General features: G+C 40.9%; 1 protein-coding gene across 2 annotated transcripts in view; it reads right to left on the bottom strand.

The window, feature by feature from the left end:
• MECP2 (methyl-CpG binding protein 2) overlaps positions 1-12,992 on the bottom strand; it is a 91,246-nt gene that overhangs the window by 18,057 nt on the left and 60,197 nt on the right. For both annotated transcript variants that reach the window (XM_036740387.1, XM_036740386.1), the window contains one exon: positions 808-1,158. In XM_036740387.1, coding sequence (XP_036596282.1) covers positions 808-1,158 — 351 coding nt within the window. The remainder of the gene's footprint in view (positions 1-807; positions 1,159-12,992) is intronic.

The raw sequence follows: 12,992 nt of genomic DNA, 5'->3' as shown, positions 1-12,992 counted from the left end.
ATTAGGACTGGATTTGACAATTACCAGGGAAGCTTCATCATTTCAAACCGTACCTGATGAAGTGCTATAGCCGGCTATACCCCTATTCTGATCCTTGCCAAAAATCCTTTCAAGCATTAAATAGCATGCTTCCAGGGTAGGGAGGTGAGGAATGGTTAGTTTCTGTCCAGTAGCCTTCAGAAGAATTCTCACACCAATCAGCATTTCTATAACCTTTCTAAGCTCATCCCAAGTCATGGGACATTTGTCCTTCTTTCATTTGCCACAGCTAGAAGGACAATCTGGCCAGCTGGCCAGGGACTTGGGTGTTCCTGGAATACTTCTAATGGGAAGACTCATAGTTCTCCCTCTAAACACAAGTCCTTCTAAGGTAGTTTGGGTCACTCCGCCACAGCTCCTTCCTACTTGTGTGAATGGCTAATTTCTTCAGCTTCTGTTAGACAAGTAGCTTGAATACAGGATCACGTCTTAAGGCTCATAAACAATGAAAACTTCTGTCTAGCTAAAATACATTCCTATTTATTCTTCATATTATTGCTCTCTTTTTGCATTCACCCACATGTCACCTTTGGGAAATGAAACATAGTTTCTAAGAAAGGGGACCCCCTTGGGTAGCCTACTGGGTACTGGTCATGGAGGTGCAGCCTACGGGGGCCACTGGAATATGGTGAGAGATCTGGGTCACAAGGAAGTGGCGACTATTACTTCACAGGATGCAAAGTAGGAGTTGCCCAAAACCATTCCCATCAGCTTGTGAGCAGGTTTCTAATCCCCCACCCTTCTCCTCATTCTGGTTCTTATACTCACTTGATCAAATAGACATCGTACTTCCCAGCAGAGCGGCCTGATTTCCTCTGCTTGAGTTTTCTTGTCCAGCCCTCCGGCAGTGTGGGATCATCATACATGGGCCCCCGGTCTCGGATGATAGAACGCCGTTGTTTAGGGGAAGCTGAAGCTTCAGGTGCAGCAGGGGCTGACCCAGCCTCTTCTGATGTTTCTGCTTTTCCTGCCTCTGCTGGCTCAGCAGATTGGTGTGATGATGGCTGTGGGAATTCATGTTTTCCTTCCTTCTCCTCCTTTTTATCCCTCTTCAACTTTCGGAACTTCAGGGGTTTATCTCTGAGGCCCTGAAGGTCTTGGTCTTCAGACTGTTCTTCCCTGAAGTATTAAATAATCATGTAAGTATCACAAAGAACACTACAATCTGCAGAATGTTAAACACTGGGGAGTCCAAGAAATTCAATCCAACAATGCCAATATTTCTGCTTTTCCCTGATGGCCGAGCAGTCCATGAAAATGGAGGCCTCAGTCCTAGGACAGTTTCCTATCATGCTGCAGCAACTATTACAACTATCACTTGAAAAATCTGTGATTTCATCATTGTGGATGTGGGAACACCACCCTTGCCCCAGTAATGTGGATCACAATTCATGACTTAGTAAATACAAGTCTGGGGAAGGTTCTTGAGGCATGGAAAAGGTAAGTGCCTTGTCCAGAGGCACTTACCAGAAAGGATCGGGGGGGGGGGGGGGGGGGGGAGAGAATCTGAACCCAGGTCTTCCCGATTCCAAGTCATGTACTCTATTCACTACGTCACCTTGCCACTCACTCAACAATCCATCTTATTATAAAAGTTTGGAGGAAGAATGAGACCAAAGCAGTTTGTTCAGCTTCCAAAGCTATTCAGAGGTTGGGCTAAGGCAGATGGCATTTAGCTTATTGGGAAGCCTTGGGCTGCCAGAGAAGGAGGTGCCCCCAAATGAAGAAGAGTAGGGAGGGTGATCAGCTTCAGGTTGCAGGTTTGGATCCCAAAGACTGCCACATTTGGTCTACAAGTGTGAAGACATACTCATCAAGACTGTCCAAATACAAACGGATTCAACTTTCCATCTCTGAGTATAACATTTCTGGCAGAAATTAAGTTTTGCCCTGTGGTATTCTTTGGTACCAGCAAATAGAGAAGTCTGACATTCAAGAAAAGGTTGCCCGATATCCTGGATACAGGTTGGAAGGAAATGATCCTGTATCCTTGCTGCCTTAATGACAATACTCTAATGGGAGAAAGACTGTCGTTGGTATGGTTTCATTTTACTGAATGAGTCAATATGTAGACATGTGGCATGATGTCACATTTCCACTGGCGTGTGAAATCCCAGTATTTCGGCACTAAGCAAACAGTGCATTTTTTCCCTGCTGGGCAAAAGCAGTCACTTCCTTAGATACAGGGAACTGCAAAGTTCTTTCTTTCCTTATGGTTGGACTCTACCCTGTAGATGTCAACCCTTGGATCAGGCCTCACTAGTGAGGTCCCAACCTACTGAGCAGAACTTTGATTCAACTGAAGAAAGAATGGTAACATGATTCCCAAGTAGCATGGGGATTAAGGAAAAACCAGTGACATTTCTTTGTCTCACCAGTGGTTAAGACTGGTGCTGCTTAGCTAGGCCAAAAGGGCAAGAACACAATTTGGGCTAAGAGAAGCTTCGAGGAGAAACAAAAAAACTGGATCCCCTACCAAAACGTGCTGTCTCATAGCTCTTGGCCAACTGTCCACTTCTCTACTCTCAAGGTAAAACGGAGGACCATCCTTCTCACCCATATTTTCTAGGGACCAGAGATTCTATTATTCTATATTCTATTACAGTTCAGCACATTAGGTCCTACCATTTCCCCCTGCCCTCTTGGTTTGGCTCATGAACAAGTAGCTTCTGTCTTTCAGTACTGTTTAAATTGCTGGGTATAGCATTCTTAGTAGTGGGAAGACTCTAGTCATCACTTCCTCACAATTCAGAATATAATCTAGTTTGAGTAACTGTTCTCTAGTTGCAAGAACCCTATGGTATCTGTCAAAGCAACACTGATATTAAGAGGTTATATTTCACTTCTTTAGAATTACCTTTTATATACATGTCTATTAAAACACTAATGCTTATTAGCACTACTACCTTGTTAAATGTGATCACCTAGTAAATATACCTTAGGACACTGGTAACATTTTAAAGGTGCAAAGGTTGGCAGGGTTGGACTTCTAAGAATGAATAGGTAGAGACTCAGAGAGATGCTATGATGGGGATTTTCAACCAAATGGAACCACTTGGTAAAAAAAACAAACAAACCTGGTAAATCCTCACCCAACAGGAAAGCTTTAGTTATAAGCATACATATGTAGAAAATAGCAATACAGCAAGGTATGTGTTGGTATGGCCTAGGCTTGAACAGGAGGAAGACAGTAGGCAGGATCACATTTGGAAAACTGTACAGTGCTTTCAACAACTGCAAGCTATCCTTGCTGCAAAACCCCATCCATCCGTCCATTCACCCATCATCTATCTATCTGTCTGTCTGTCTATCTATCTTTTCTTTTCGAGGCAGAGTTAAGTGACTTGCCCAGGGTCACACAGCTAGTAAGTCAACTGTCTGAGGCTGGATTTGAACTCAGGTCCTCCTGACTCCAGAGCCCATCCTTTATCCACTGTGCCACCTATCTACCCTAAAAATCCATCTTTAAAAAGAAACAAACCAAAAACAAACCAAAAAAAACCTAGAAGGCATTCAGTGAATTATATCTATGTCACTTAGTTGCTTTATATGTTGATATTATACACACACACATATAAATATCTCTAAACATACACATCTATGTATATACCATATATACATAAAGCTCTACTTTGAAAGCTCCTTACTAAATATTTTTGGAATTTGTTACTTTCTCTATCAGTTACTCAACTGAGATGCTTCCATTACTGGGACATTTAGAAAACCAATAAACTCATGTTTGGTACCTGGGTTGAGCTCCTTGAAAGACACTGAACCCAACTTAAATAGCTGGAAGAATATTCAGTGCTCATGATGGAGTCATGCCAACAACAAAAAGGACAATGCTACTAAAGTTAATTTACAATTTTAATGCTACACCAATCTAATTATCAAAGGGATACTTTAAAGAACTCAATGATAACAAAATTCATTTGGAAAAATAAAAGCTCTAGAATACAGAGGGAAATGATGAAAAGAAGTAGGAATGAAAGGAGAATAGCACTTCCAGATCTCAAACTGTATTATAAAGCAGCAGTCAACAAAACCATCTGATATGGGTTAAAGAATAGAGATATAGTTAGATCAATGGGACAGACTAGACAAGGAAGAATCAGAAACAATGGAAATCAATAATCCAGTGTTCCATAAAATGGAAAACAGAAATTACTTAGGAAAGAACTCCTTATTTGATAAAAACTGCTGGGAAAAGCTGAAAAGCAGTTTGGCAGAAGTAAGGCTTAGACCAATACCTTATACTATATTTCAGAATACATTTTTTATGGATATGTGACCTTAATATTAAAGATAGTATTATAAAGAAAAAATCAGAAGAGGAACAGATCACATACCTCTCATGGCAATGGGTAGGATACGTATTCTTAACCAAAGAAGGGATAGAAGTAATTACAAAAGATAAAATAGATAACTTTGATTACAGAAATGTTTTGGCACAAATAAAATTAATGCACCTAGAATAAGAAGGAAAGCAGTCAAATGGGGGAAAAATTTGTATCAACTTTGATAAGGGTTTAGTGATATCTAAATAATACGTGTGTGTGTGTGTGTGTGTGTGTGTGTGTGTGTGGTTCTCAAATGCAGAAATGCAAACTACGAATAACCATATGAAGGAATGTTCCCAAATCACTAATTATAAGAGTAACACAAATGAAAACAACCCTGAGGTTTCATCTCACACCCTGAAAATTGGCAAAGATGAGAAAATATAGGATTAATCAATGTTGGAGGGATTGTGGGAAAATAGATACACTAGTGCATTATTGGTGGAGCTGTGAATCAGTAAAACCATTCTGGAAAGCAGTTTGGAATTATGCAAATAAAGTGACTAAAATGTTCATACTCTTTGACCTAGAGCAACAGAATCATCGTTGTCTGACTCTTTGTGACCCCATTTTGAGGTTTTCTTGGCAGAGATACTGGAGTGGTTTGCCATTTCCTTCTCCAGCTCATTTTACAGATGAGGAACTGAGGTAGAGTTAAGTGACCTGCCCAGGGTAACACAGCTAGTAAGTGTCTCAGGCCAGAATGGAATTCATGAAGATGAGTTTTCCTGATTCCAGACCAAGTTCTCTATCTACTGTGCCACCTAGCTGCCCCGATGGAATCATTACTAGACCTATACCTCAAGGAAGCCATTGATAAGAAGTCCTCACATATACCAAAAAATTTATAGTAGCACTTTTTTTGATAGCAAGAAATTGGAAATAAAATAAATGCTCATAGATTGATTGAGGGATGGCTGAACAAATTGTGGTATATAACATAATGGAATATTAATGTGTGGTAAGATAGGACAAATGTGATGTATACAGAAAAATCTATATGAAATGGTGCAAAGTAAAGTAAGCAGAGCCTACACACACACACACTGACTACAACAATGGAAATGGAAAGAACAACCATACGCAAAATTAAAAAGAACAAGCATGTCTTGAAAGAAGAGACACTTGCAGAGGGAGGAGGTCCTCGGGTGTTGCACACTGGACATATTTTCAAACTTTTCCGATCTATTGATAAGTTATGCAGGTTATTCCTTCCTTTTTTGCCTTTAAAAAATGCTACGTTATATGGGATGGCTCTCAGGGAGACAGAAGAGACAGGATACTGGGGAAATTCATAGTAATGTAAATAGACACCAATAAAAATATATATATTTTTTAAATAAAGACACTGAACCAATGAATTGTATAGTCAAATGTAATTTACTCCCATGGCTCCCTATAACCTCCAGGATCAAATGCAAAACCCTCTACTTGGCATTCAAAGCCCTTCTTTTGAAACCTAGCTCACTCTTGCCTCTCCAGTTTTCTCACACCTTATTCTTTCGTCCAGGGACACTGGCCTTCTGGATGTTCCAAGGACAAGAACTGCCTATTGCCTCTTTTTGTGTCGCCAGTTCGTAGCACAGTGCGTAGCATACAGTAGGTGTTTAAGAAATGTTTATTAATCTGAGTAATTTTCATCATCATCATCAAAATCATCATCATTGTTCAAAACTTCCTATTCAGCAGCTCTAACTTGAAGAGTTAACACCAAAACTCTCAAGGCAAGAATAGCAGTTATTTGTTAGCTCCAAGTTGATCCATGGTCAGGGAGATAACTTCCTTCTAGGTAAGGGCAATTATTTCTTTAGAAGAATAGAGAAGAGGGTGGGGGTGGTCAACAAGTTGAATTAAATAAAAGCTAATACTAGTAACAATGATTTTATGCAGGCAAAAGTCACAGTAGGGTTTGGGATTCAACACCCAAGCTGCAGACTTATCTCATATATTCTCCCTCTTAGTTAGAACCTACTCTATAGAATTTTGTGCATCTTAGCTGTTGAGCTAACAAATCTGGCCACAGCAACCTTTAGCCACCTTGTTTATACACATACACACGTATGCACACGCGCGCACACACACACAGTACTCTGGAGTGAGTTGAGCGTAAAGCATGTTATCTTGGGCAAAGCAGAGAAGACAAAAACCAATGGATTTCATGCCCAACCCACTAGGCTGTATATAACACAAATCCATGGTATGTATTTTCTAGGAGCTTGAAATCCAGCAAATCTTTAATTCTCCACTAAAGTCCTCTGTTGATGCCTCAACTATGTAACACAACAAAACAGAGTCTCAAAGGTTAAACCAACAAAGCACAAGCATGGCAGGTCTTACAAAGCTAGAAAGGCTTTGGACTGTGTCTATTATCCAAGGAAGAGCCTAGTGAAATTTGGAGAGGGCCATTTGGCCAGAGTGATAATGTTTCTGGCTATAGCAACTTATGAAAAATATCTCTTCAGGGCTTTGATCTGCACCAGTACTCACAGAACTAGCCAAAAATCATAGATCACTAAAGTATTAAGTCATTTTATTACAGCCAGAGGTTGGAGGATGGGTCACATCCCTAGCTTGGAAAGAGTAGGTTTCCTTCACCAGAACAAAAAAAAAAAAAGGCAAAGAGAGAGTATAGCAAATAAAAAAAAAAAACAAACAAACCCCATTACCTGGCCTCTTCATTAACCAAAAAAATTTAAAAAGGAAAACATGGATGCACCTTGCCATCTCAATATTCATGAAAATAAAATTCCCCAACTATTGGATGGAAGAGATGGACACTCCAACTTTGGCCTGGAAAAAAATTTCTTATGAACTCCAATTTTTAAAAAATCTGCAAAATGGAAATGCGGTTTTCTCTTGTAAAAGTCTTTTTCAGCTCCAATAAAAGGAAATTACATAAATAATGAATGAAATGAAAGACACTTCCTAAAATCATAGGCCTCTCCTCTTAGAATAGTCAGATAAAAAGTGTTCTACTCCAAAGAAACTCTATCTCCTTAATTTGCACAGTACAACAGAAGATAAGCTGGAATTGGAATTCAGCCTGGAAAACCCCAGCAGGCTCAAGTGAACTCAGGCAATAAGCAAAGAACATGCTAATTAAGAGCTACAGTGGTGTCCTTTTCTGCTGTATAGTCAATTTGTTTATTCCAGGGATGAAGGAGAGAAACCAACAACAAAGAAACCATTTATTAAGTGAGATGTACAAAGCACTAGGCTAGATTCTGGGTGAGATACAAAGGTTAATTAATTAGTAAAACGGAATTTTTGCCCACAAGGAACTTACACATTAGCTGGAGGAAGAAGGGGAGATAAGACTTGGACACAAATAATTATAATGCAAAATGAGAGTACGGTAAAGTCCCTAAGAGAGGAACAAAGTGTTAAGAAAAGTCTTAGGGAGGTAGTTGTGGCCCAGTGGTTAAGGCGATGGACTGGAAATCCATTGGGGTTTCCCCACGTAGACTACGAGGTTGCGTTGTCTTTGGGGCAGCTAGGTGGCGCACCAGCCTTGGAGTCAGGAGGACCTGAGTTCAAATCCGCCCTCAGACACTTGACACATGTACTAGCTGTGTGACCTTGGGCAAGTCACTTAGCCAAAAAAAAAAAAAAAAACCAAAACAAAAAAAAAGAAAGGAAAGTTCAGACTTAGGATAACAGAGGGTGTCAGGGCAGAAGCTTCATTTCAGCTAGGTCCTAAAGAGCTTTATCCTAAGTGGGCAGTGTGGTATAGTGGAAGAAGAACCTGGGTTCAAGTTCTCATCTCTCGGCCTGCTTCCTTATCTCTCACGACTCTTACAGCAGTGAATTTTTGGATTTTACACCATCCCAAATATAAGGAATAGCGTGAACAAAGGCACAGAGGTAAAGAAGTTTGGGGTGCAGTTATGAAAATGAACAGTACGCTTTGACTGGAATGAGAAGGGTAGTAGTTGTAGGAGCAAAGTTAGAAGAGTAGGCTGTAGATAGACCAAGGAGGGCTTGGAATTTTGGCTTTATATGGTGGATGATAGGGAACTATTGAAGGTTTAAGCTTGGGGGTTGGATGAGAGGAAACTGTTCTGACAAGAGGCAATAAAGCCTTGGCCTAAGGTGATGACTATAGGAAAGGAAAGGAGGGAGTGGATTTAAGAGATAATGGAGACATAATCAGCAAATTTGGTAAATGACAGGATGTAAGGGAAGAGGGATGAAAACAAGGTTTCCATACTAAATGGCTGAAAAGATGGTGCTATTATTTACAGAAATAAGTTAGTCAGGAAGAGGAGCAAGTTTTAGAACACACTTAAAAGAGTTCTGTTTTGGAAGTGGTAGATATGAGGTGCTAGAAGGCTATCGAGGAGAAGCCATCCATTAGGCATTAGAAATGTGGGACTGGAACTTGGGAGACCAGTCAGGGCTGCCCTGAATAAAGGGCTGGGAAGGCAATGAGACCTAGTAGGAAGAACACTGGATTTGTTTTTCAAAGGGCCTGGGTTAGTCTAGTGCGGAGTCTGCTACTAAATACCTGTATGAGCTCGGAAACTTCACTTCCTTTCTCCGTGCTTCAGTGTCTTCATTTGTAAAAGGTGGGGGTCAGTCCCTTCCAATTAAAAATCTATGCTCTTAGATAATGACCTTTTCTAGCTCTAAGTGCTTTGATCCCAGGTGACAGCGGAAACCATGGGAACAGATGGGCATACAAAGTGTGAGTACATCAAATAAAAAGGCTGAGGTCAAGCCCATAAAGGACACATCCAATAGAGGGCAGGGGAGGAAGAGAATTGAAAGGGGAATGCTTAGCTTAGGAGAGCAGAGGGAAGAATAAAGATGGAGAAAAGCCTGCTGAATTTTGCCAGGAGGGCTTTACTGTGGACCTTTGAGATGAGAGAGAGAGAGAGAGAGAGAGAGAGAGTGTGGGGGGTGGGGTGGGGGAATGGCTTTTCAGCAGCTGATGCTGACACACCAGATCCAAATCAAGGATTCCAGTTACCTGATGATAGCTGTTCTTCTGACTCCACAGGAAGCAAGGCTAACTTCCAAAAGTACTGATTACCCATTCCATTCCTCCCATCTAAATTCAAGGTCAGAAGTGTAATTTTTAACTACCCCCATCTTTCCTATTTTTTTCCTTGTCTCCTCTGCTTTCATGTTCAGTACTGCCTGACCTACCTCTCTTGGCATTTAAACAATCCTCAGCAGTGAGCCAGCCAGCCACCTGCTGCAAGGCCACCCTCCCCAGCCACCAGGCCTACTGCTGCCACCTCAGCAGCTCTTGGAACTTGCAACCTTCTTGGCTGGAGCTAGGGACAGAGCATAGTTTAATTAATGGGAAATATAAATGACTAGGGGACAGAAGTCCTAATATATGCCAAACAATATAAGTCAGGCTTTCAAGAGATTAAAGCTCAACTTTCATCAACATTCCTGACAAAACAAATCCAAGCTAGATCAGATACCCCAATGCAGGTGGTCAGCAATGGAAGGCTTTTGGGAATGAAGAAATCTGAGTTGTTGGGGGAAAAATCACTACCTACAATACCCATGACATAATCCAGGGGTTTGACATTTGATGGTAGGGGTGGGGTGCTACCCAAATTCTTTAAATGGAGGACACAAAGAATATATTCATCTCTTTTAAGTTCAGTAAAAGCCTGGTAGACTGGAACAAAGCAGACAATCACTATCTAGAATTCAGGGACACTGGTCAATAATTGAACAACCCAGGGAACGAGCTGCTGAGAAGCTATACTGACAAAGGCAACTGCTGTCCTTACCATAGGAAAGTAAGGGCAATGAGTATTTCCCCATTGAGGTCTTTTTCTTGAAGAGGAGGCTTTTGGCCACAACCCTACTATCACCACAACTTTCTTCAGTAGGTTGGGATGGCCACTTTCCAACTTGGCAGAACTGGAATTTCAGTAGCAAATGAGGGGTTGAGAAAGGAAAAAGAGGAATCAAAATTTTAATCCCTTATCAAAAGGATAGCCAGAAGCCACAATGATAGAGGGAAACCATCAACTATGGCAAACAAGATCAACTAAAGGGGAGTGAGCAGTAAGAGGAGTAGTAGGCAGGATGCAACTGGTCCTAGAATGTCAGCTGTTTTTCTCTTGCCCCACCCCCCTTTTCTTTTTTTTTATTTTAATTTTATTTTAATTTTGGAGAAGAATTATGACCAATGGAATGAATCATGAGAAGGAAGAAACAGAACCAAAAAAAAAAAACCACAACCCAAAAACAAATACAAAAGAGAGAAAAAAAGGGCCTCCCTCCAGTTTTTAATAACGTATTTATTTCCCAATATTAGACTCTCCCTATAAGCTCTCCCCCACTCCCCCAGTAGAACTCACCCTTGTAACAAAGAAAACCAGTCAAGTCTAGCAGCATACCCGACTGGCCTACTTCTGCTATGGCTACTTTTAATAAGGAAAAGGACCCCAGGGGTCAAGAATGCTCCAGGGTATGTAAAAGAATAAAATGTGCTCATTCTATTGGTTTTCTCCACATCAGACTGAAATGTCATCATGGCCTAGCATTCAGGAAACCATTCACCATTAAAAGGCAAATTCCAAATATTTTCCCAAAAATGTCCAACAGATAATTTCCACGCAGCTTTCATTATAACAAAAATGCTGCCGAAGATAAAACAGGCCAAATGAATTCTATGTTACTAGGTTCTAACAAGAAGCAATCTAAAAGGCTTTTTTTTTTTAAAAGGATAATTTTATGAAAGTATCCAAAGCCTAGAAAATGAAGTTCAGAATGGAAATGCTCCTTTAGCTCAATCTCATGCCACTGTGATGTAGTAGACTTGGGGTGTAAAACAAAGCCAAGGTACAAAAACATCCATCTGCAGGGCAGAGCTTTAATGAAAGCAAAAGCCCTGTGGCCTCAATACTCTCACTGGTACATAACACTTGTCAAAGATGACACAGTAGTGCTACCAAGGCATAGCCGCATAGCCACAGCTGAAGACAGCACTAATGCAGTTAGCACATATTGGATCCCAAGGCCCAGGGTAGAAATCCAAGGGGATTCTCCCTGATATTGAAAGAGAAAAGGTTCAGACCTAAAGCACTCACTATAGCTGAGAAGGGACTGGTTCCTCTAGGTTTTAGACAGGCAGCTAAAAGAGACTTCCCCCTAAAGCAAATTCCAAATTTAAATCTCAATCCAGTCCCAGCACACTCCCCCTCGCCACCCCCCCCCCTCGCCACCCCCCCCCCCCCGCCACCCCCCCCCCCCCACCCCGCTTCCTCCAGAGGCCTGGCCACAAAGAATTCCAGGAAGCTTTAGCTTCTGTTGAATCTTGCACTTTATAGTTTATATCTTTCCCCATTAATGTATAACATATGACTACTCTCTTTCTCTCATATAAATTATCAGCAACTTTCATTACCAATAAACCATGGTGCTTGTAAAAATGTATTCCTTCTGCCCCTAGAATGAGGTCAATTCTCCTCGTTCATCCTGGGAGTAGCAGAATCCTTCCCTGCGTTAATCAATGAACAGAACCAATGGCTCCCCAGATCTCTTGCCTTGGTTCCTATCACGCAGGAAAGATAACTAAGACTAAGAGCAGTGGGCAGGGGGAGGGTAAACCAGGAGAAAATTCCCCATCTTCTGGGTAAAGTCATATCTGTATATGATGGGTGTCCCATAGGGCTGTCCTCTGTCCTACTCTCTTTATAGATTGTGCACTCGTTGAGAACAGAAACTATCTTTTGTCTTTCTTTGTATCCCTAGTGTTTACCAGCACAATGCTTAATAAACGTTTCTTGACTGAATGACTAACCACACCACCTCCACATACAAGCTAGCAAACTCCCCCAAACATAGCAGAGACTAAGGCTATTCTAACAGTAGTTGAATCACCTATTTCCCACCCAATAAGCAAATTTTGCAACACTTGCCAAATATTCATGGGGCAAAGGAGGTATCCATATAAGAAGTGTGACAGAGGCCAATCTGCAAATAACTTGGATAGGAAGTGACAAAGAATAGGAACAAGGCTGCCATACTCTGGATTGTACCACACTCACCTCATGGTTAACTTGGAAGCTCAGAGTGAGGGTAACTCTAACAAACACAGGCAGAAAATTTATTTAGTCCAGATAGTCCTAGAACTGGATGAACAAGCAGTAACTCAAACAGAAAGCTGCTAGGTCCATATTCTAAGTTGTTCTGCCTACTCTAGATTTAATGGCCCTTTTCTCAATCCTCAGCCTTCTGGACCACTGCATTTGATATTGTTGATCACTCTTTCCTCTCTGTTTTCTTCTTCCTTTTTTTTTTAATGAAGATAATTTTTTTCCAATCAGCAAAAAACCCCCAAAACTACCTTCTCATCTTCCCTCCCCCAACTGAGAAAGAAACAAAAAACCGAAACCCCTTTTTACAAACATACAGTCAAGTAAGATAAAGTTCTTTGGCTGTGTCCAAAAAAAATTATGTTTCAATCTGTACTCGGAGTCTTTCATCTCTCTATCAGGAGGTGTAGCATGTTACTAAGTCTTTCAAAGTTGTTTATTTTTAAAATATTGTTGTTAGTGTATAAATTGTTCTCCTAGTTCTGCTCAATTCACTCTGCATCAGTTCGTACGACTCTTCCCAGGTTTCTCTGAAACCAAC

The sequence above is a fragment of the Trichosurus vulpecula genome, assembly GCF_011100635.1.
Source record: "Trichosurus vulpecula isolate mTriVul1 chromosome X unlocalized genomic scaffold, mTriVul1.pri SUPER_X_unloc_1, whole genome shotgun sequence".
Lineage (NCBI taxonomy): Eukaryota > Metazoa > Chordata > Mammalia > Diprotodontia > Phalangeridae > Trichosurus > Trichosurus vulpecula.
Note: the sequence above shows the minus strand (reverse complement) of the source record. Positions and strands in the feature narration are given on the sequence as shown.